Source organism: Megascapheus bottae, chromosome 6, assembly GCF_031878675.1.
Source record: "Megascapheus bottae isolate mThoBot1 chromosome 6, mThoBot2.hap1, whole genome shotgun sequence".
Lineage (NCBI taxonomy): Eukaryota > Metazoa > Chordata > Mammalia > Rodentia > Geomyidae > Megascapheus > Megascapheus bottae.
Window position 1 is genome coordinate 64,733,562 of NC_143514.1, and position 24,748 is coordinate 64,758,309.

The following is a 24,748-nucleotide window of genomic DNA, read 5'->3' on the forward strand; positions in this document are numbered from 1 at the left end:
TGAATTCAAGCCCCAGGACTGAAAAAGGAAAAAGAAAAATAAAATTCACAGATGGGCACTGGTGGCTCATGCCTAGCTACTAAGAAGACTGAGATGTAAGGACTGCAGTTCAAAGCCAGCCCAGCCAGGAAAATTCTGTGAGACTTTTAACCCAATTAACCACCAGAAAATCAGAAGTGGGGCTGTGGCTCAAAGTGGTAGAGCACTAGCCTTGAGCAGGAGAACTCAGGGACATCACCCAGGACCTGAATTAAACCTCCACAACGGACAGAAAGAATAAAAGAAGGGGGGTAGGGAGAAAGGGGAGTAGGAAGGAAGGAGGGAGAGGGAAAGGGAGGGAGGAAGGGAGGAAGGAAATTCACAAGGCTTCCCCTCACTTAGGCTAACAAAACAATAAATACCCAGAAAAGTGGAATGGGGGTGGCGGTCAAAAAGAACTAGCATGAAGACCGGGGTTCAATTCTTCGGTACCACATACACAGCAAAAAAGCCGTAAGTGGTGCTAAGGCTCAAGTGGTAGAGCTCTAGCCTTGAGAAAGTCCAGTGTTCAGGCCCTGAGCTCAAGCCCAGGACCAGCAAACAAACAAAAAAAAACCCTAGCTTCATTTACTTCATTTCATTATTGTTTTGCCAGTCCTGGGGCCTGTGCACTGTCTTTGGGCTTTCCTCAAGACTAGCACTCTACCACTTGAGCCACAGCACTACTTCTGGCTTTTCCTGTATATGTGGTACCAAAGAATCAAACCCTGGGCTTTGTGCATGCTAGGCAAGCTCTCTACCATTAGGCCTGCTCCTGAGTCCTATATTCATGTTTTAAAGCAGAATATATAATGTGTAAATTTTTTAAAAATATTTCACTATTAAGGAAGTAGATAAATCTCATTCCATCTAAAATACAGCTTTTCTCGTACATTCAATGAAAAGGCCCATGTACAGACACTGCCATCTCCTGGCAACAAGAAAATAAACTCAAAAGAGAATGCATATCTGCAATACCTGACTAGGATTTTTTTCCCGTTAAATGCAAGTAGGGACAGATGACTCAATGATTTTTTTACATAGTTCTATTTTTTTGCTAAAATTATTTTGACCTCCTATCATATACACAATTCAGGATTCTCTATACATAGGATGATAAATCTTGTATTTATATAATGTTTATTTGCACTAACAGGACTCTGATTCAGAAACTGAGGTCTGAAGTAAAGGATTATTTGACTTGCCCACGATCACATAAGTACATAGTGGCAAAATTTCAAGCTTTTTCTATGCAGGTATTTTTTTTTTCCCTCCATACTAATGGGATATTAGAGAGGGTACACAAAGAAATTAAAAGGGAATTATCAGAAACCAGAATTGTTACAATGTTACATTACCTGGTTTTGGTTTGTAGAACAGGAATAACTTTGCCTAGTACTCTTCTCTCACTTCTCTCCCGAACTTTCATCTCCCCAGAATCCTTGTCATGAACGTGCTGCTTTTACCACAAAAGAAGAAATGCAAAAGGAAAGATGGCTCTTAGGCATAAGTACTGATGTCAGTTTACAACATATAACTGATAGCAACATCATTTATGGAAATATTTTCAATGGTCACAAACATGTATCTTTGAACACTACACTATGCACCATACCACACTATGGTAGTTCTTTAAGTGAAATAGCAACTATAACAAGAGAGAGAGAGAGAGAGAGAGGAGAGGAGAGGAGAGGGGAGGGGAGGGGAGGGGAGGGGAGGGGAGGGGAGGGGAGGGGAGGGGAGGGGAGGGGAGGGGAGGGGAGGGGAGGGGAGGGGAGGGGAGGGGAGGGGAGGGGAGGGGAGGGGAGGGGAGGGGAGGGGAGAGGAGAGGAGGGAAGGGGAGGGGAGAGGAGAGGAGGGGAGAGGAGAGGAGAGGAGAGGAGAGGAGAGGAGAGGAGAGGAGAGGAGAGGAGAGGAGAGGAGAGGAGAGGAGAGGAGAAAATGGATGAATGGGTAGATGGATGGATGGATGCTTGAGCTACAGGGCCACTTCTGGTTTTCTGGTGGTTAATTGGAAATAAGAGTCTCATGGAGTTTAGTGCCCTGGCTGGCTCTGAACCTTGATCCTCATATCTCAGCCTTGTGAGTAGCTAGGATTTCAGGCGTGTGCCCTGCCTTTTTTTTTTTTTTTTTTTTGCCAGTTCTGGGGCTTGAACTCAGGGTCAGAGCACTGTCCTTGGGCTTTCTCAAGGCTAGAGCTCTACCACTTGTGCCACAGCACCACTTATGGCTTTTTTTCTATGCATATGGTACCGAGGAATCGAACCCAGATCTTCATGCATGGCACTCTACTACTAGGCCAAACTCCACCCTCCCCCCGGCTTTTTTTTTTTTTTTTTTTGCCAGTCCTGGGCTTGGGCTCAGGGCCTGAGCACTGTCCTTGGACTTTCTCAAGGCTAGAGCTCTACCACTTGAGTCTCAGCACTACTTCCGGCTTTTTTTTCTATGTATGTGGTACTGAGGAATCGAACCCGGGTCTTCATGCATGCTAGGCAAGCACTTTAACCACTAGGCCAAACTCCCGCCCCCCCCCCCCCGGCTTTTTTTATAGTTGGTTTTTTTTTTTTTTTTTGATTGGTAGGTCATGGGGCTTGAACTCTGGGTCTGGGCGTTGTCCCTGAGCTCTTCAGCTCAAAGACTACTGCCCTACCCCTTGAGCCACATCGCCACCTCCTTCAATTTATAGAAGGATTAAACCCAGTGATAGAGCACAAACTTAAAATACATTAAGGCCCTGGGTTTAATCTGATTACAAAAAAAAATTTGGGGGAATACAGCAGCCAATTAGGCATAGGTACTAGATCAGATACAAATCCCAACTTCTCTGAATACAAACCATTGCCAGACTGTAACAAATGTACCATTGTAGGATATGATTACTCTTGTAGGTTGAGAATATGCATGTACAGAGACACCAGTTTAAAGGAATTCTTCTGCACAGCTTCTGAACAAAAATAACTCATTTTTCTTTTCACCTTGAAAAAAAAACATACTTACTCTGTTTGAAGAACTAGAAACAACTGAATTTCTCACTTCAGAACTTGATTTATGGGATCCATTTTTCCAGGACGACCCTGTATTAGGTGTTTCTGAATGGTCTGAGATCTGAGGGAATTCAGGAATAGATTTCTTACTGCCAGGTGTGTTTTTCTCAGATACAGTCTGTTGCAGGGTATTGTGTAAAGAAGAGAGCAAAGACCCATCCATGGTGGAGCTGGGGTTGCTCCCTTCAGATTCAGTACAAAGTTTTCTCTCATTGGGACAATGGTCATCATCTCTCATCTGTTCCTCAAGAGAAGAGGATTTTTCAGTATCTTTGGATGAATCAGTCTTGTCTTTATCAAGCACAGGATCACAAACTGTTGGATTAAATGGTGCAACAGTTACTTTTACAAAATTTTTTTCTAGTACAAAGTTTCTATTTAATGGTTTTGTAGAATTTGGTCCATGACCAAGTGATGTACTTAGCTGAGGTAGTTTGAAGAAGCCAGAGGTCTCAGCTACTGGTCCCAAACTATATGAGGAATTTTTTTCTTGGGAATTATTGAGGAGACTCTGACTCCCTCTTCCTCTGTTCTCATCATGCCCATCATCGCCATCATCCTTCAAGAGCACCTCAATCTCTTCCTCAGTGAAACTGAAATGGCCGTCATCTTCTTCCCCTTCAGAAAGCTCTAACAAAGAGTCATCCAATCCATCCTCATCTAAGGAACCCCAAGAAAATGGGGCATTGTCTTTAGGCAAAAAAGAGGTTCCAGAAGACTGTTCAGAGGGCACTAGTGAGCACGTCATATCTGGAGAAATAAGAAGTTAACCTGAGGAACAGGAAAAAAAGCCTTAAACCAATTCTAATCCACTATACATAGAAACAGGACCCCAATATTTAAACTTTCTTGCATAATTACTTGTAATATAGGAACCCAGGCTCTGAGTTCAATCCCCAGGCCCAGTACACAAAATAATATTAATAATAATAATAGTAATAATACAAACTAAATATATAGGGGCATGTAAAATATTTGTAAAAATTTAGTATACACTTGTAAAAATAAAGATATTTAAAATTTACAAAAAAAAAAGACTACAAGAAGATAAATGTCTTCCATACTGTATGGAGCTGTTGGAGCGATCTCTGCCTTTGCCACGAGACCAAATAGAAGAGAGTTTCAACTCCTGGCTGTTCCTTTCAGGAGACTTGTCAAAATGATTGACTCCCACCTTCCTGCAGGCACAAAGAAAATTAAAGGATCTTCTCATCACTTTCAACTCTGCTAATTACAAAGTCGACTATATTATGCTTCAAGATGCTCCATTTATTAATTTTGATCTTGATTTTTTTTAAATACCAGAAAGTTGAGGGTTTTTTTTTTCCAGTCAAGAACACCAAAGAAAAACCTTTAGAGAAAAAAAAAATTATGCAACTGGGGAACTAGTTTTGTTCCCTCCAACACCTTGCAATTTCCAGATTAACATTTGCTTTATTTAGTAGGATGAATACTGACTTGGGAGTCTAAGCATCTATGCTATGGTTCTGGTTCTGTCACTAACAAACTACTTGCCAGCCACTGTCAATCATTTCCATTTGTTTCCTCATTTATAAAATTGAAAGAGACTAAAAAATGTTGAAGATTCCATCAAAATCTAAAATTAGGATGGGAACGTGACTTAGTGGTAGAGCCTGCCTAACATGCATGAAGCCCTGGATTTGACTCCTCAGTACCATATACACAGAAAAAGCTGGAAGTGGCACTATGGCTCAAATCATAGAGTGCTAGCCTTGAGCACAGAGTACTCAGGAACAGTGCCTAGGCCCTGAGTTCAAGCCCCAGGACTGGAAAAAAAAAATCTAAAAATTAATCATAACAACATCAAAACCCTCATTTTTTATATACATAAAACAGAAAGTATTTATAAAGCTATAAACACAAAACCAATTACTATTATAACTGGGGGAATTAAGATGAAAAGAACGTCAGTATTTTACTTTTCTACTTAAATGTTTACTCATAGAAATTAAAACCTAGTGTAGGGGCTGGATATGTAGCTCAGTGCTAACTATTAAACTTGCATAAAGACCTTGAGTTTGATCTCTCACACTTCATTTAAGACAAACAAGCAAAAAGAAAACCAGACGTAGTGGCAACTGCCTATAATCCCAGCATTTAGGAAGCTGAAGCAAAAGTATATTAAGTTGAGGCCAGACTGGGCTACAAGCTAAGTTCCAGGTCAGATTGAGATACGTGAAACTTTCCAAAAACAATGAAAAGATAATACATCCTTGTTGTTGTTGTTGTTAGTCCTGGGGCTTGAACTCAGGGCCTGGGGCTTATCTCTGAGCTTCTTTTGTGTTCAAGGCTAGTACTCTACCATATGGAGCCACAGCTCCACTTACAGTTTTCTGGTGGTTAATTGGAGATAAAGTTTCATAGACTTTCCTGCCTGGCTGGCTTCAAATCACAATCCTCTGATTTCAGCCTCCTAGGCATGAGTTACTGGTGCCCAGCTTCTTAAAACATTTTCATTACAAAATTTTCTCCACTGTACTACTCTCCATACCACATCTCGAGTTTTTGCCTCAGTTCATTCAGAAAATGTTCTGGGGGCCGGAAGTTTGGCCTAGTGGTAGAGTGCTTGCCTAGCATGCACGAAGACCCAGGTTCGATTCCTGGGTACCCCACATACATAGCAAAAAGCTGGAAGTAGTGCAAAGGCTCAAGTGGTAGAGCTCTAACTTTGAGAAAGTCCAAGGACAGTGCTCAAGCTCTGAGCTCAAGCCCAGGACTGGCAAAAAAAAAAAAAAAAAAGTTTTTCTGAGCTATATTCAACACATAGCAATGAGCTGTGAGATGTCTCTATATGATTTACAAGAAATAAAGATATATATTCCCTCATGTAATATATCATGTTAGAGGAAAGAATAAAGCTATAATGTAAAATAATTTAAGGTATGGACAATGAAGTACAAAGGAAATGGAGTAGAAATGAGGAGCTATAACAAAATTTTATAATTAAAAAAGCTTATTTAACTGGGCGCCAATGGCTCACACCAAGATCTGAGGATCATGGTTGGACACCACCCCAGGCAGAAAAGTCTGTGAGATTCTTCTTCTTTTTTTGTGGGTCATGGGACTTGCACTTGGCCTGGGTGCTGTCCCTGAGCTATTCAGCTCAAGGCTACCGCCCTTACCCTTGAGCCAAGCCCCCACTTCCTACTTTCTAGGGGTTAATTGGAGATAAAGAGTCTCAGGTCCTTTTGTGCCTAGACTGGCTTTAAACATTTGATCCTCACATCTCAGCCTCCTGAGTAGCTATGAGGCCTGAACCACCTTGCATGGCAAGTCTGAGAGATTCTTATCTCCAATTAACTAACAAAAAGTCAAAAGGGAGTTGTAACTTAAGTAGTACAGTGCTAGCTAGTCTTACATGAAAAAGTTCAGAAACACTGCCTAGTGGTAGAGCGCTTGCCTAACAGGCACAAAGGCCCGGGTTTGATTCGACGGTACCACATACATAGAAAAAAACCCAGAAGTGGTGCTGAGGCTCAAGTGGTAGAGCTCTAGCCTTGACAGTGCTCAGGCCCTGAGCTCAAGCCCAGGACTGGCCAAAAAAAAAAAAGCCACTGGGGCAAAAAAATACACAAGACTCTTACATCCAATTAACCAGCAAAAAGTGGAGGTCTGGCTCAAGTAGTAGAGTGCCAGCCTTGAATGAAAAAGCCACTTAAGAGCATGAAGCCCTGAATTCAAACTCTAGTACCAACTCACACACAAAGATGACTGGAAGCAATACCAAATTCAGAGCAGTCATTATTTCTAGCGGTAAGGAGGGAAGAGAAATGGCAAGGAGGAATGGGTAGCTTCATTTCTATCTAAAATGTTGTTTCTTAAAAATAAGGAGCCAGATAGCAGTGGCTCACACCTGTAGTCCTAGCTGCTGAGAAGGCTGAGATCTGAGGATCACAGTTTGAAGCCAGTCCAGGTAGTAAAGTCCCAGAGACTCTTATCTTCAATAAACTAGAAGTAGTGCTGGAAGTGGACCTGTAGCTCAAAGGGTACAGCACTAGCCTTGAGCACAAAAGCTCAGGGACAGTGCCCAGGCCCAGAGTTCAAACCCAGGACTGGCAAAAACAAAATGGCATTTAATGAATTTGAAAAGAAAACCCTCAGGCAAAACTGATGCTCTTAAGGGAAGGAGCACAAGACAATCTAGTTACTTCTCTGCCCTTCTACCATCACATGCCTTTCTTGGCACTTGCCTGGCAACCCTCACTAAAATATGGGGACCCCTTTGTCTTTAAGGAAGAATAATTTTCCTATCTCCAAATTCTTCTGTTCTCCATTCCTGTGTGACCCTATTCTGTCCTTCCACATCTCTCACCTGTCCACCCCCTTCTTCACACTTCAGTGTACCACCCCCTCTCTGTTCTCTAACCTCTTGGTTGCAACCTCAGAAACTGGTTTCCTATCTATTTTTACCTTACCTCAGAAAACCTATTGCCTTCTAGCACAAAACCTTATTTTATTCAGGCCACTAAAACTCCAGTTCTACATGCACACCCTACACCCTCGTTCAAAACTCTAAACCCCAAACTGGGTTTAACAGAAATAGCCAATAGCAAGGATTATTTCCAAAAGGACAGAACTCTACATTAGCCTTCTATTTCCAATTTGGGCCAAACGTGAACCACAGAGCACAAAAGGCTTTGTTATTATTCATAAACAGGCCTAACATTTTCTTTCTTTTTTTTTTTTTTTTTAAAAAAAAAGCAGACTGAAATCATCTGTAAGAATGCTGCAACTCCCTTTGAGATAAGTGGAAACACTGTCCGCAGCCAAAACAACCCAAGGCTGGAAATCACTGCTTGAGGTAACATTTTACTTAGGTCAGGACGCCAAGGCTCTTTTCCCACATGAGCATAGAGAGTAGATAGTAGATATTAGGCTGTAGCAGCAGGTCTTTTTATTTTTTTCTTTAAAGATAAAAAAAAATAATAATTTAGACAGGTTTTGTTAACGTCTGGAACATCTAACCAATACATGCACACAAAAAAAAACTAAAACCACCTGGAGCCAGGCAATTGAGGCACTGGGGGTTCACACCTGTAATCTTAACTCGGGAGGCTGAATTCTGATGATCACGGTTCCAACTCACTCCTGGCAGGAAAGTCCATGAAATTCTTATCCCCAATGAATCACCAAAACGCCGGAAGTGGAGCTGTGGCTACAGTGGTAAGAGTACTAACCTTGAGTGGAAAACACTGAGGCACAGGGCATTCAGGCCCTCGTACTGGAGCACGCGTGTGCGCGCACACACAAGAAACAACAAAAACCCCTGGGGGCTGGCTTAGGGCAGACGGGGGGCGACGCCTAACAGACGCTGGGAATGGAGCACGGGCTAGATCCCCCACCCCACACAACCCGCTTTTTCCTTTTCCCCTTTAAAGAGCCGCGGCGGTCGCCAGGCGGCGCCGCTCTCCGGCGGGGTCTTTGCGCTCTCCCCATCCCCGGAGCCGGAGAATCCCCGCCTCCCCGTGCGAAGTGGGCGCAGCGCGGGCTTTCTGCGCGCCCCTCCCCCAGCGGGGCCTCGGCGGACCCCGGCCTGCCGCCTCCGCCCGCAGCCCCGGGGCGCCCGCGGTGGTCTCCGCTGCGCGACGCCGCCCCTCGGCCCCCAGCCCCCGCCGCGGCCACCGTCCCCTCCCCACCGGGCAGGACGCGGACGTCGCTCCTCGCCCCTCGCACGGCCCCGACAGCCCCCCCCTTCACCTCAGCCGAGGGACGCCGAGGGGCGTCGCGGCCCACCGACGTGCCCGCCGACGTGGGAAAGGGGGGAGGGCAGGGCTACAGCCTCGCCGGAGCCTCGGGAGCTAGGACCGGCCCTCCCCCGCGGCGGGCGCCGGGCCTTCCCATCCCTGAACGGGGCACCCCCAGAGAAGCAACAGGCTCCCGCAGACCCCCGCCCGCCGGCGAACGCCAACCCCTCGGCCTTCTCCCTCTTCACCTCTAGAAGCTGGGCCAAAGCCTGGGCGAGCGACTGCGCCTCACTCCGCCCCCTGCGCCATTTTGTCGCCCCCTCCTCGACCTCCCCCAACCCGGAACAGCCGGGCCAACGCCAAGGGGCGGGAAAATTAGACATGATTGGCAAGAAACCGCCACACCTCTGAGAGGGTGGAGCTTCAGGCAGCCTCACGACTCCGCCCTCCGCACCGCCCCTTTTTGAGGGATGGCTCCACCCATTTTCCTCCCATCGACCCGCTCGACCCGCCACTATTCTGGACTCCCGGGTACGGCTAGGCGGAGAGGGCTAGGCCAAGCTAGCCGAGCGACGCACTCAGCTGATGCAACCTGGCGGGACTCGCGAGACCGCTCCCGGCACGCGGCGGCGGCGGCGGCGACCCAAGAAGGGGCGCGGGTGCAGGCTTAGCGCGGGAATCACGGGTGGCGAGGCAATGGGCGAGTCTCGTAGCCCTGAAGAGAAGCTGCACCTTATCACCCGGAACCTGCAGGTAGGCCTCTGCGGGAGGACACGATGCGGGGGGCTGGGTTGAACTGGGGTCTGACTCGGCCCTCCGTGTGTGGGGCCGGGCAGCTCTGAGAGCCTTCAGACCTTACTCCTGGTGGATCAGCAAGTCAGTCAAGCAACCAGGCCCTGGGGGCCACAGATCACCGCGGGCTCTCCTCCCGTGTGCACTTACCTGGGGTTGGAACCAGGCTTTGATTCACGGACTCCCACCTCATCCGCCCTATTATGTGCCAAGCGCGGTGCCAGGCGCTGGCGATGTGTCAGGGGCCCTGCCCTCCCAGAGCTTGTTTGAAGGGGATCTGACATTTAAAATGATCCATAACCCAAACCATTACAGTTGAAGCCGGTGCTGAAAGTTCTTGTACATGGAACTTTGAAGGAAATAAAAGGAGAGTAGGCTTCCTTTGAGGAAGTGACCTCTAAATTACCCCCCGAACGATGCGAATTCACCCTTCTGGGCATCTTACAGTTGTGAGCCAGAGGAAGAATGGGAGGAAGCGCATTACACACAGGGCAGAGTATTGTCAGGAGCCAGTGGGGAGAAAGAACATTGTGGTTCGGAGAGAAGGCTAATTCAGAGGTTTGATGTAACTCGCATTCGCAGAGTGCACAAATGAGGCCCTGGGTTCAAACTCCAAACCCCAAACACACCACCACCACCACCTGCATCACCCCAAAAGTGAGCAGACCTTTTGATATCTTGCCATCAAACATCAGCCCATTATCACCTTCTGAGAGAGGTCTCTCTTTAACATTTTAGTTAAAGAACCTCATGGCACCAGAACTCTCCTCCTGTGCTCTACTTTTCTCTTGTTCCTCCATTTAAACTCATCGCCATTATTTTACCGCTCCAAATGATTGAACTCAGGACTTCACATATGCTATGCTGGCACATTACTCTTACCACTTGAGGTGTCCCTCCAGCTGCTTTTGGTCTTGGTTATTTTCGAGATGGGTTCTTGCTAGACCCAGGTCTGCCTGGGCTGTAATCTTTCTACTTAAAGCATCATCATTAATTGTCCCCAGCCATTGGTTGGCATAGAGTCTTAAGAATTTCTATTTCTCTCTGGTGTATAGGATTACAGGTTGGATTCACGGCACCCAGCAAAACCTACCCTTTTAAAGTGTACAATTCAACGGGTTTTCATATATCCACAAGATTGGGCACTCAGGGGCTGCGAGTTTGGCCTAGTGGTAGCACGCACGAAGACTGGGGTTTGATTCCTTGGTACCACATGCATAGAAAAAAACCGGAGGTGGTGCTGAGGCTCAAGTGGTAGAGTTCTAGCCTTGAGAAAATCCAAGGACAGTGCACAGGCCCTGAGCTCAAGCCCAGGCCACTATCTAATTCCAGAACATTTTCATTTCTTCTGGAAAAATTTGTATCATTAGCAATTACAGCCCACTGCCTATTCTACTAACTCCTAAACATATACTAAACTACTTTCTGTGCCTTTTATCTATTCAAACATTTTATGTAGCTTAAATCACATAATATGTGGCCATTTGTGTCTGAGTTCTTAGAATAATATTTTCAAGGTTCATTCATGATATTATACCTACCAGGATTTCATTGCTTTTTTTTTCATACTCTTTATCCCTCCCCCGCCCCCTCTTGCAGAGCTGGGACTTGAACTCAGGGCCTGACCACTGTCCTTGGGCTTTTTTCAAGGCTAGTAGTGTTCTACCACTTGAGCCACATCACCATTTCCAGCTTTTTCTGTGTATATGGTACCAAGGAATTGAACCCAGGCCTTTAGTGCATGCTAGGCAAGCACTCTACCACACTAGGCCACACTCCCTGCCCTCTCCCTTTCTATCTTAACTCCTCCCCTCTCCCTTTATTTCAATTTCCATTTTCTACTAGCCTCTCCATCCTCCAGTCTGTCCCTTGGCTCCTCTTCTACTTCCCATTCCTTTCCCACTATTCCCTTGCATTTCCTTACTTTCCTCTCCTCCCCTCTATTCTCTTTCTCCTTCCGTAGGCTTCCTCATCTTCTTCCTACCCCATGGGCCTGTTCTGACCTTCAGTCTCCTCTTCCAGGAAATCAAGTTCCTCTGGGAAAGGTATTATGGCCTGGTATGTAAAAGAGGATTGAGAAAAGTAAACCCGGACACCCCAAGAAGCATCTTGAGGGCAAAGAGCAATAGTAGACAGGGCTCAGACATTTACAGAGTCTGAAACTTGGATGCTGACAGAACAAAAAAGCCACATCCCTGGGTTTTTGATTTTGCTATTTTGTTGTTGCTTTAGATAACTGTTTAGCTCAGGCTGGCCTTGAACTTGAGATTCTCATAACTTAGCTTCTGGAGCCCTGGAATCACAGATGTAAGCAGCCACAACCAGTTCTGGTCCTTCCTTTAGCCAAAACAAATTATCTTGTCACTTCCAAAACCTTGGCAAAGCTTACCTATGAAAAAGAAATAAACACACACATACACACACACACACACACACACACACACACACACACACACACACAGATTTGCAATCTAAGTCCTTCAATTCCAATTATTTAGTACATGCACACAAGGGTACACGTGCCTAAACTGTAGACCTGAGCACTGTCCCTGGGGTTTTATGCTCAAAGCTAGCACTCAACCCCCTGAACCACAGCTCCATTTCCACCTTTTTAGTGATGAGAATGCATCTCCCTTATAAACATTTTTGCGTGGGTTTAGCTTCAAACCAAGATCCTCAAATCTCAGCCTCCTGAGTAGCTAGGATTACAGGTGTGAGCCACCAACACCTGGTTCCTCCATTCCTTGGGGCTTGAACTCTAGGCTTGGACACTGTCTCTGAGTTTTTGTGTTCAAGCCTACTGCTCGATCAATAGCTCCATTTCCAGTTTTCTGATGGTTAATTGGAGAAAACAGTGTTACAGCTTTTCCTGTCAGGCTGGCTTTGAATTTCAGTCCTCAAATATTAGCCTTCTAAATAGCTAGAATTACAGGCATGAGCCACCAGAGCCTGGCTTCATTCCTTTTTTATGACTGAATTAATATTCCACTGAATGGATATAACATTGTGTGTTTATCTGTTTATTAATTGATACTCACTTGGGCTCTTCCCCTACGAATTTTATCATAGCTTCTTCCTCTTAGCAATATCCTTTATTCCTTGCCTTTCTCCATAAAATAATATGTATTTGGAGGGACCGGGAGTTTGGCCTAGTGGTAGAGTGCTTGCCTAGGATGCACAAAGACCTGGGTTCGATTCCTCGGTACCACATTATAGGAAAAAAAAGCTGGAAGTGGTGCTGAGGCTCAAGTGGTAGAACTCTAGCCTTGAGAAAGTCCAAGGACAGTGCTCAGGCCCTGAGCTCAAGCCCAGGACTGGCAAAAATAAATAAATAAATAAAATAATAATAATAATAATATGTATTTGGGACATAGGATACTCATTCAGAGTATATGGAATTAACTTACTCAGATTTTAGAGGACAAGTGATATTACTTTTCTTCGAGTTGTGAGAACCATTTAAATGTCCAGGTAGTGGGCTGAGAGTGTAGCCTAGTGGTAGAGTGCTTTCCTAGTATGCACAAAGCCCTAGGTTCAATTCCTTGGTACCGTATACAGAGAAAAAGCCAAAAGTGGTACTGTGTTAGCTTGAGCAAAAGTGCTCAAGAACAGTGCCTAGGCCCTGAGTTTTAGAAAATTCTAACAGATGATTCAAATCAGCAAAACAGTTTTTGTCTGTCATCATTTCTAATAGCCTCCCTTAACTTATCACATTGAAAACTTATTAAGGACATACTATTCAATTACAATTTTTCCATGTTGTCTTAGAGCAAAGGAATTATTAAGACATTTCAAAGCCAGGTACACTGGCACACACCTATAGTCTCAGCTACTTTAGGAGATTGAGGCAAAAGGGTTGCTTGATAACCAGAAGTTTGAGGCCAGCTTGTGCAACAAAACAGGACCCCCGGGGCCGGGAGTTTGGCTAGTGGTAGAGTGCTTGCTTAGCATGCACGAAGACCGGGGTTCGATTCCTCGGTACCCCACATACATAGCAAAAAGCTGAAAGTGGTGCTGAGGTTCAAGTGGTAGAGTGCTAGCCTTGAGAAAGTCCAAGGACAGTGCTCAGGCCCTGAGCTCAAGCCCAGGCCTGGCAAAAAAAAAAAAAAAGAAAGAAAGAAAGAAAAAGAAATTTGGGGTCGGGAGTTTTGCCTAGTGGTTAAAGTGCTTGCATGGCATGCACGAAGACCCTGGTTCGATTCCTTGGTACCACATATATAGAAAAAGCCGGAAGTGGTGCTGAGGCTCAAGTGGTAGAGTTCTAGCCTTGAGAAAGTCCAAGGACAGTGCTCAAGCCCTGAACTCAAGCCCAGGACTCGCAAAAAAAAAAAAAACCAGGACCCCCCCACCTCAAAAATTGATTAAAGGTTTGTTGTTGGTTTTTTTTTTTTAAGACTAGAACAAAAAATTTTAAGCAAGCCCTTAGCCATGCTACCACCTCCACCACTCAGCCCCACCCCCAAAATGGTTTTTTGTTTTTTGTTTTGTGGGTCATGGGGTTTGAATTCGGCCTGGGCACTGTCTCTGGACTCTTCAGCTCAAGGCTGCCACCCCACCCTTGAGCCAAAAGTCTCAGGTCCTTTGTGCCCAGGCTGGCTTTGAACCTTGATCTTGATTGCGATCTCTGCCTTCAGAGTAGCTAGAATTACAGGTGTGAGTCACGGCCCTAGCCCAAAAATGTTTTAAGCAGGTTAATAAGTTAATCAGATTTTGAATTTAAAAGAACTTTTTTTACATGTATTGGAGGGGCCTAGAGTAGATAAAGTAGACTTTTAAAAGGCTGTTGTGATCTTTGATGGCATGGTCTAGGGTAGAGAAGTAGAGGTTGAGAGATGTGAAAGTATTTAAGAGCCATTGTGGAATAACTTAAGCAACACAATGAATACATTTATTGCCTTGGGTAACACTAGAGGTGACAATTGAAAAGTAAGATAAGACCAGAGCTTGAGTTTGACCAAGTTGTATTTGAAGGGCTGGGTTGATATCAGGTACATGGTTCTTGATGTGAGTATGAGCAAGAGATTAGATTATTAGGTCCTAAGTCATCATTGAAGCAACTTTAAAGGGGATAGGTTAGGGAGAATGTAGAGTGTCATGGGGCTAGGAGTTTGGCCTAGTGTTAAAGTAATTGCTTAGCAATCTAGGTTCGATTCCTGGGTACCACTTACATAGAAAAAGCTCAAAGTGGTATTGTGGCTTAAGTGGCAAAGCTCTAGCCTTGAGAAAGCCCAAGGACAGTGCTCAGGCCCTGAGTTCAAGCCCCATGGTTGGCAAAAAAAAAAAAGAAAGAAAGAAAGAAAATTCCAGTCCCACTGGCTGCTAATACTCAATGATTAGGAAAAAGGGCAGCAGCAAAGAAATCTAAGCCAGCTACAGAAGAGGAAACTTAAGAAACTTAGCCAGGAGTGTAGCCTAGTGGTAGAGTTCTTGCCTAACATGCATGAGCCCCCTGGGTCGATTCCTTGGTACTACATATGCAGAAAAAGCCAGAAGTGGCTCTGTGGCTCAAGTGACAAAGCACTATCCTTGAGGAAAAAGTATCCAACAACAGTGCCCAGGCCTTGAGTCAGGCCCCTGGACCAGCAAAAAAAATTTTTTTAAAAATAAAATAAAAAGAATAAAATAAGGAGAATATTTCAGGGTGGGAGGTTCTCTGTGATCTTCATGTGAGTATGGAACTCACACTGGATGGGGCATTAAGAAACAGAGGCCAAATGCCAGGCGCGGTGGCTCACACCTGTAATCCTAACTACTCAGGAGGCTGAGATCTGAGGATCAAGGTTCAAAGGCAGCCTGGGCACTAAAGTCTGTGAGACTCTCATCTCCAATTAATCCCTAGGAAATTGGAAGTAATACTGTGGCTCAAGGGTTGGGGCTGTAGCCTTGAGCTGCAGAGCTCAGGGACAGAGCCCAGGCTGAATTCAAGCCTCACAACCAACAAAAAAGAAAAAGAAACAGAGGCCAGAGATATATATTCAAAGAAGTTGACTGTGGGGACTGGGAATGTGACATGCTTGCCTAGCATGCATGAATCTCTGGGTTGGATTCTTCAGTACCATATAAAGGGAAGTGCTAGTGTGGCTCAAGTGGTAGAGTTATAGCCTTGAGCAAAGAGAGACTCAGGGACAGTGCCTAGGACCCAAAAAAGAAGTTGGCTATGAAAAAGAAAGGGTTCAAGGGAGCTGGAGGAGATGTGTCCCCTCTCTACCTCCTAAGGTCAATGTTAAAGCAGCAGCAGCAGCAGCAGCAGCAGCAGCTTAGGCCAGCTCTGAGCACTGAGCTAGACCCCAGGGATGCATGCCACTGGTTCCCCCAGTGACACATGGCTTCGTTTTCCTGCCACAAGGTAAAAAGGATGATGAGCAAGGTGGGGCACCAGCATTAAACCAGTTCTTCTGCTTCACAACAGGAGGTTCTGGGGGAAGAGAAGCTGAAGGAGATACTGAAGGAGAGGGAACTGAAAGTTTACTGGGGAACAGCAACCACAGGCAAGCCACATGTGGCGTACTTTGTGCCTATGTCCAAGATTGCAGACTTCTTGAAGGCCGGATGTGAGGTGAGAATTTCTGCTATCAATTAAGCATTTGCCCCTGGACAGATGACCAAAAGAAACTTCACCAGGGTAAGGGTAGGGTAGGGACAAGGAAGTGGATTGGAGGTACTTGAACAAATTCATATTTTGGCTGTCCCTTAATCATTATGTTTAGGTAACAATTCTGTTTGCGGACCTTCATGCATACTTGGATAACATGAAAGCACCCTGGGAACTTCTAGAACTCCGAACCAGTTACTATGAGAATGTGATCAAGGCAATGCTAGAGAGCATTGGCGTGCCCTTGGAGAAGCTCAAGTTTGTCAAAGGCACTGACTACCAGCTCAGCAAGTAAGTGCTTGATCAGCCTTCTTCTTCCTAGGAGTTAATTATAGACCTCAAGAGTCTAGACACTCTTTAAATTTGGATTGGAAGCTGTTTGACACTACCTACTAAAAGCCATTAAAAATTTTATGCCCATAGCTTGGCTCAAGTGGTAGAGTTCTGGCCTTGAGAAAGCCCAAGGACAGTGCTCAGGCCCTGAGTGCAAGGCCCAGGACTGGCAAAAAAATTAAAAAAAAAAAAAAAAAAGTCTCAAGAAGAAGAATGGAGAAGTAGAGCTGTGGCTCAAAGTTGTAGAGGGCTAGAGAGCCAGCTTGGAGCAAAAGAGCTCAGGGACAGGACCCTGGACTCTTGAGTTCAAGCCCCACGACCAACAACAAAAGAATGGCTGTACTTGAGTGTTTTTGCTTCACATTGATAATCCTTGGTACTCAAGACACTAAGATCTGATGATTGTGGTTTGAAGAAAGCCCAAGTAGACAAATCCCAGAGCCTGTGTGTGTGTGTGTGTGATGGGGCTTGAACTTGGCCTGGGTGCTATACCTGAGCTCTTCAGCTCAAGGCTACCATTCTACACCTGGGCCTAGGCGTTGTCCCGAGCTCTTCAGCTCAAGGCTATCACCCTACCATTTCCCATTTTCTAGAGGTTAATTGGCGATAAGAGTCTCAGGTCCTTTTGTGCCAGGGCTGGTTTTGAACCTTAATCCTCAGATCTGAACCTCCTGAGTAGCTAGGATTACAGGTCTGAGCCACTGCCCGGTTCCCAGAGACTCTTTATATCTAATTAGGAAAAAAAAAAAAAAAAAAAAAGCTGGAAGTGGAGATGTAGTTCAGATGGTAGACCACCAGCCTTGAGCAGAAAAGGCCACGAAAGAGAGAGATTGGCCCTAAGACCAAACCCTAGTCCTGGCACAGAGAAAAGAACAAATGCTGGATACTGGTGGCTTACCCCTATAATCCTAGCTACTTACGCTGAGATCTGAGAAATGTGGTTCAAAACCAGCTGGGGCAGTGAAGACTGTGAGACTCTTAGCCAATTAACTTCCAACAAATAGGAAGTAGAGCTGTGGCTAAGGGTAAAGCACTAGCCTTGAGCAGAAAAGTTTAGGGACACTGTCCAGGTCTTGGTTCAGGCACAGCAACCAACAAAAAAAGAGAGAGAGAAAGAAAATTGTGACCCAGGTATAATGTGTCTAGTAGTCTGGTTAACTGAGTACTCCAATCTACTAAAAAACTAAAAAAAACAAAGAGTACTCCTCCTACTAAAAAATACAATGTAACTAAAATTGCTAGGTGAATTTTTTTTTTTTTTTTTTTGCCAGTCCTGGGCTTGAGCTTAGAGCTTGGGCACTGTCCTTGGGATTTCTCAAGGCTAGAACCATACCACTTGAGCCATAGCACCACTTCTGGCTTATTCTATGCATGTGGTACCAACGAATCAAACCCGGGTCTTCCTGCATGCTGGGCAAGCACTCTACCACTAGGCCAAACTCCCAGCCCTGAAATAATTTTTTTAATTGTATTTTATTATTGGGGTGACGAATATAGGGGTTACAGTTACATTCGTCAGGTAATGGGTATATTACTTCTTGAACATTGATACCCCTTCTCATGTTTTTCTCCCTCTTTCCCTCCCTAGATGAAATAATTTTTGGACTGAACTTACCTGTTGACATAGATAAAGCAAGCATATTCAGTCTAGTGGAGTATATTTCATGAATTGATCTCTAAATGAAGTAGAAGTAGAAATAGTGTTTTAGGGGCTGGGGGCATAGCCTACTGGTAGAATGCTTGTCTAGTATGCACAAAGCCCTGGATTCAATTCCTTGGTACCACATACCCAGAAAAAAGCTGGAAGTGGTGCTGTGGCTAGGGTAGCAGAATGCTAGCAAAAAGTGTCCAAGGACAGTGCCCAGGCCCCGAGTTCAAGCCCCAGGGCTGGCGCAAAAAGAAAAAGAAAAAAGAAGAAATTGTGTTTGAATTAATCTATGATACACCTGGGCCTTTCTTTTCTTTGCTTGCAGAACTGGGGATTGAACTCAGGACCTTGTGCTTGTTAGGCAAGCATTCTACCCCTGAGCTACTTCCCTCACCCACAAAAAGCTGACCCTTCCTATCTATGAATTCAACCACAGGTTGATAATACTTTAAGAAAAAATTGTATCTCAGCCAGGCACTGGTGGCTCACACCTGTAATCCTAGCTACTCAGAGGCTAAGATCTGAGGATTGAGGTTCAAAGCCAGCCTGGGCACTAAAGATTGTGAGACTCTTATCCCAATTAATCATTAGAAAACTAGAAGTGGCACTGTGGCTCAAGGATACAGCCGTAGCCTTGAGCTGAAGAGCTCAGAGATAGTGCCCCAAGACCAAAAAAAAAAAAAAAAAAAGAAAGAAATTGAGCCACAGCACCCTTTTCTGGTGGTTAATTGGAGATTAGAGTCTCCCAGAGGCCAGGAGTTTGGCCTAGTGGTAGAGTGCTTGCCTAGCATGCACGAAGACCCGGGTTCGATTCCTTGGTACCACATGCATAGAAAAAGGCCAGAAATGGTGCTGAGGCTCAAGTGGTAGAGTCCTAACCTTGAGAAAATCCAAGGACAGTGCTCAGGCCCTGAGCTCAAGCCCTCCACTGGCAAAAAAAAAAAAAAAAAAAAGAGTCTCCCAGACTTTCCTGCTCTGGATGGCTTTGAACATTGATCCTCAGATCTTAGCCTCCTGAGTAGCTAGGATGACAGGTTCTTACATAGCTTTAAAACAATAAGTTGAGTTGTTTTTGTTTTTGTTTTGGAGTTGTTTGCTCATTGTTTTTTTGTAATTCTGGGGATTGAACTTAGGCTTTCATGCATGTTAGACAAGCTCTCTACTCCAAAGCCATATACCCTACTCCTATTTATGTAGCAGTGTAGCATATTATATAGTCATCCCTCAGTGTTCTGTAGCAGTTTGCTTCCAGAGCCTCCACAAAAATACCATAATCACAAGGGGCCGGGAGTTTGGCCTAGTGGTAGAGTGCTTGCCTTGCATGCATGAAGACCCAGGTTCAATTCCTCAGTACCACATACATAGAAAAAAGCTGGAAGTGGTGCTGAGGCTCAAGTGGTAGAGCTCTAGTCTTGAGAAAGTCCAAGGACAGTGCTCAGGCCCTGAGCTCAAGCCCAGGACTGGCAAAAAAAAAAAGAAAAAAATACCATAATCACAAATGCTAAATCTCTTATGTAAAATTACATAGTATTGGGTATGATGGCCCCAGCCTGTAATCCTAGCTAGCTACTTGGGAGATGAAGACTGGGGATTCATAGTTTGAGGTCAGCCTGGACATACAGGTTCATGGGACTGTCTGAACTAGTGGCTTGGTTGAGATGACACAACTATCCTCCCTAACAAACAACATAAGGAAACACAGGTCTGAGAATTATATTCATATTTTACCTTGAAAATAATCAGCCTAACTAAAAAAGGGGCTAGAGCCAGATTCTGGTAGCTCACATCTATAATCCTAGTTACACAGGAAACTGAGATCAGTAAGATTGAAGTTAGAAGCCAGCCCAGGCAGAAAAGTCTATAAGATCTCTAATTAACCAACAAAATGCTAGACTGGAGTTTTGGCTAAAGTGGGAGAGCACTGACCATTAGCAAAAAAGCTGAGCAAGAACACAGCCAGCCACTGGTGGCTCACACCTGTAAACTTAGCTACTCGGGAGGCTGAGATCTGATGATCTGCTGTGACTCAAGTGGTAGAGCCCTAGCCTTGAACACAAAGAAGCTGAAGAAACAGTGCCCAAACCCTGAGTTCAAGCCCCAGGACCAGGAAAAAAAAGAACACAAGGCTCTGAGTTCAAGTCTCAGTACAATAAAAGAGGGTTGGGGAATGGGCTGGAAATGTGGTTCAAATGGTAGAGCATCTGCCTGGCAAGCATAAGACCCTAAATTCATAAATTGCATAGTATTTGCATATAACCTAGGCACAGCCTCACATAAATCATCTATAGAGAATTTGCCATTTTATATTGGGGAAGGGATCCATATCTGCAGCCTTTGGTGTGGGAGAGGGAGACAGTGTCTAGGGTTCAATTCCCCAGTGGATACCAGAGATGACTGTACCCTAAAAATAACTGCTCATTCGTGAAACACATCATTATTTAAATGAAATTTTATCTTTTTTTTGGCGGGGGGCCTAGTCCTGGGTTGAACTCAGGGCCTGAGTGCTGTCCCTGGGCTTTCTCAAGGCTAGAGCTCTACCGCTTGAGCTGCAGCACCATTTCCAGCTTTTTCTATATGTGTGGTACTGAGGAATGGAACCTGGGTCTTTGTGCATGCTAGGCAAGCACTCTACCATTAGGCCAAACACCTGGCCCCAAAATTTTTAACATTTTTAAATGTTACAAAGATATTCATCTTAGAATCTATATGCGTTTTAAGACTGGTACTTAACAAATGTAAGGTCTCAAGTTCAAAGCAAATACTACCAAAAACAAAAAAAGCATGGACAATTGGTAAGTTTTGGCATTTGTTCAGTAGGCATTCCAGCAAAGAATAGAGGAGAGGAGAGAAAAACTGTATGTTGAAGAATAATAGAATGTTTTCCAGAAGTAAAGAGAGAATGATTAAAGTTACCTTGCCATCTTCTTTTTTTTTTTTTTTTTGTGGGTCATGGGGCTTGAACTCTGAGCCTGGGTGCTGTCCCTGAGCTCTTCAGCTCAAGGCTACCTACCATCTTACCCTTGAGCCACAGCCCCACTTCTATTTTCTAAAGGTTAATCTGAAGATAAGAGTCTAAAGTTCTTTAGTGCATGGGCTGGCTTTGAACTGCTATCCTCAGATGTCAGCCTCCTGAGTAGCTATGATTACAGGCATGAGCCACTGTGCCCGGCCACCTTGCCATCTTTTAAATGGGAAAATACTGTTCTGGAATGTAGCTCAGAGGCAAAACGCTGGACTAGCAAATATAATGTCCTGAGTTTAGTCCCTAGTACCAAAAAAGAAAAGACAGAAACAAAACAAGAAACTAATACAGTGCTGGTGATATGGCTTTGTGGTAGACTACTCGCCTGGAGGCCATTCCTCAGTACCACATACACAGAAAAAGCCAGAAGAGGCACTGTGGCTCAAGTGGTAGACTACTAACCTTGAGCAAAAGAAGCTCAGGGACATTGCCCAGACGCTGAGTTCAAGCCCCAGGACTGGCAATAAATAAATAAATGAATGAATGAATGAATGAGAAAACTTGAAGCTACATTCTGGGTGAGCTGATAGATCTCTCACACTTTTTAAGCTATGAAGCAGTGTTCTCTTCTAATGTCCTAAGTTTAAGGAAGTAAAACAGTGTGCTTTAAGGCCACTGAGGCCTGGGCCCAGTCTTACTTGTGTGGGTTTTCTTTCCCCTTCAGGGAGTACACACTGGACGTGTACCGACTGTCGTCTGTGGTTACACAACATGATGCCAAGAAAGCTGGAGCTGAGGTTGTAAAGCAGGTGGAGCACCCTTTGCTGAGTGGCCTGTTGTACCCTGGACTGCAGGTACTCGAGAATCGTGCACTGGCCTCAGTTTCCTTTCTGATTTTATTTCTGATGACTGAACACTGCTCCAGTTATATCAGTGCTCTCGTTGTCGCTTCACCATCCTATTCCAGGCCTTCCTTCCCATCTTTCCCTTCCTCCTCTTGGTCTTCCTGGGATGCTTTTTTTACTTCTTTAGTTGTAAATCCCCCCATTACTATCTCCCTTAAGGCACTGCTTACTCGTGAGTTCAAGGGAGATATATTTTTTTTCTCCCATTATATATGTAGCAATAGCTCAAAAACAAAACCCGTTTTCTTATTTATATATATATATATATATATATATATATGTATGTATGTATGTATATCCCATTGTATATATAGCAATATCATCACAAAAACAAAACCCAAGCCAGGCACCAGTGGCTCACACCTATTATCCTAACTACTCAGGAAGTTAAGATCTAAGCATCTTAAGTTCCAAGCCAGCTCTGAGCAGAAAAGTCCTTATGATACTCTTACCTCTAATTAACCACTCAAAAAACCAGAAGTAGTGCTATGGCTTAAGTGGTAGAGTACTAGTCTTGAACACAAAGGGTCTCAGGGATAGTACCAGCCCCTGAGGTCAAGCCCCACAACTGATCAAAAATAACAAAATAGCCGGGCACCGTGGCTCATACCTATAATCCTAGCTACTCAGGAGGCTGAGATCTGAGGATCAAGGTTCAAAGCCAGCCCGGGCACAAAAAGATGTGAGAGTCCAATTAACCTGTAGAAAATGGGAAGTAGGGCTTGACTCAAGGTAGTAGCCTTGAGCTGAAAAGCTCAGGGACAGCGCACAGGCCAAGTTCAAACCCCATGACCAACAACAACAACAAAAATAACAAAAAAATCCCAGCTAGGCACAAGTGACTCACACTTGTAATCCTGCCTACTCAGGAGGCTGAGATTTGAGGATCACAGTTCAAAGCCAGCCTAGGCAGGAAAGTCCTTGAAACTCTTAAACTCTTATTTCCAGTTAATCCCTAGGAAACCGAAAGTGGGATGTGGCTCAAAAAGATAGAGTGTTAGCCTTGAGCAAAAGAGCTCAGGGACAGGGGCTGGGAGTTTGGCCTAGTGGCAGAGTGCTTGCCTAACATGCACAAAGACTGTGGTTTGATTCCTCGGTACCACATACATAAAAAAAGCCGGAAGTGGTGGTGTGGCTCAAGTGGTTGTGCTCTAGCCTTGAGAAAGACCAAGGACTAGGGCGAAATAAAAGAGCTCAGGCCCTGAATTCAGGCCTAAGACCAGCAAAAAATCAAAACCTAGACATTGCTCATCTCACACATCTTAGCATGAATCATAATCTGTGTGTGTGTGTGTGTGTGTGTGTGTGTGTGTGTGTGTGTGTGTGTGTATGCTGATACTAGGGTGCTACCTTTTGGAAAATCTAGCAACTGAAAATTTTCTTTCATGCTATGTTTCTTCCCACAGGCATTAGATGAAGAATATTTAAAAGTAGATGCCCAGTTTGGAGGTGTTGACCAGAGGAAGATTTTCACATTTGCAGAGAAGGTTCGTGTCTTCTTTCCTTTTTATATCTGGGGCTCAGAAATATGCAAGGAAAATTTATTAAACTGTGTATAATATGCCAGTCATTATGGTTGTTATCCTATTGTATGGCTGCTGCTAGTGAGAAAACTGAGGGAAAAAAAAGCAAAAGTTGTTGAGTTTCCAGTGAGCAGGAATTAGTACTCATCTGTCTGCCTCAAAAGCTACTCCAAGATCTGCTAAATTTTCTACTCAAGGATGGTACTTTGCCCTTTAAGCCATAGCTTCACTTCTGGCTTTTTGGTGGTTAATTGGAATAAGAATCTCAGATTTTTTTTTCCCCCTGCTGGACTGGCTTTGAACCTCTATCCTCCAGTCTCAGCTAGATTTGTCAGTGTCTTCTCCTTTTCTTTTTCCTTGCCGGATGAGCCCAGGACCTCACAAATGTCTACACAGAGCTATATTATCACCTCCCAACTTAACATTCCTGATGTTCTTGATTCCTTCTTGTGAGTTCACTTTCATACAACCAAAAAAGCCTCCTAAGTGTATTGTGTTTATAGTGCAGGTCTTTGATCGATGGGTTCTTTTCACTTTTCTTCCATATCTTGGAGTTCATTTCTACGAGCATCATTTTATCTGATTATATGTACATAGCTATTTAACTATTGTGATCCTCTGCTAGGACTATCCTGAACATGTACTAATTACAAATGAGGGAAACCATGGATCCTATATTTTTTGGGGTCTGTCTTACTTTCCTTAAAATTCTTTTTCTCTTCTTTTGAGAATCCAGTTTTATACTAGTTCAGCTTTTTGGTTATGTCAATATGTTTTTTTGCTGTTCTGTTGTTTTCCTTTAGACTTCTTCTGAGGTTTAGCTTAGGTATTTTTTATTGGCCTTTCTTCATGTTCCATCTTCTGTTAACCCAATATTGTGTTATGCCATTTTAGAACTTCCATTTGATTCCCACTCCTTTGTACAATTCTCTGTCTTTTGACTGTTTTGTCCCCGTTTTCCTCTTATTTCTTTTTGTATGCCAGTCAATCATTTTTGATATCCTGGTCTGTGACTCTACTTTGGGAATTGTTTCAGAATCTGCTTCTATTGACTTTTTTCTCCTTTCCCTTTCTCGTACTTTTCTGATTATATCAGAGTTTAGTTTGACTTCAACTTTCTTCTTAGTACTCTGAAACCTCTCAGCCCCTCATTAGGTTTACAGATTCCTGAAGATGGGCAGAGAGTAAGAAAGTCTCTGTGTATGTGTGCAGCTGTCAGTCAGCCT

The 24,748-nt window shown here is 44.3% G+C and overlaps 2 protein-coding genes across 9 annotated transcripts in view; one reads left to right on the plus strand and one right to left on the minus strand.

Moving 5' to 3' along the window:
* Positions 1–9,661, minus strand: part of S100pbp (S100P binding protein) — a 28,113-nt gene extending 18,452 nt beyond the window's left edge. Inside the window, exons 1-5 of one of the 8 annotated variants that reach the window (XM_090335329.1) lie at positions 9,016–9,094; positions 4,127–4,240; positions 3,483–3,833; positions 3,016–3,377; positions 1,377–1,474 (exon numbers count right to left, since the gene is read on the minus strand). In XM_090335329.1, the coding sequence (XP_090191455.1) occupies positions 1,377–1,474; positions 3,016–3,377; positions 3,483–3,810 (788 nt within the window). In that variant the 5' untranslated portion in view covers positions 3,811–3,833; positions 4,127–4,240; positions 9,016–9,094. Of the gene's footprint in view, positions 1–1,376; positions 1,478–3,015; positions 3,834–4,126; positions 4,241–8,117; positions 8,234–9,015; positions 9,095–9,499; positions 9,584–9,621 lie in introns of those variants that run through there. The other 7 variants (XM_090335328.1, XM_090335325.1, XM_090335324.1 and 4 more) reach the window with 7 other exon arrangements.
* Positions 9,104–24,748, plus strand: part of Yars1 (tyrosyl-tRNA synthetase 1) — a 30,941-nt gene continuing 15,296 nt past the window's right edge. The window contains exons 1-5 of the mRNA XM_090335320.1: positions 9,104–9,520; positions 15,969–16,115; positions 16,267–16,442; positions 21,819–21,948; positions 23,406–23,486. Of these exons, the coding sequence (XP_090191446.1) occupies positions 9,353–9,520; positions 15,969–16,115; positions 16,267–16,442; positions 21,819–21,948; positions 23,406–23,486 (702 nt within the window). The 5' untranslated portion in view covers positions 9,104–9,352. The remainder of the gene's footprint in view (positions 9,521–15,968; positions 16,116–16,266; positions 16,443–21,818; positions 21,949–23,405; positions 23,487–24,748) is intronic.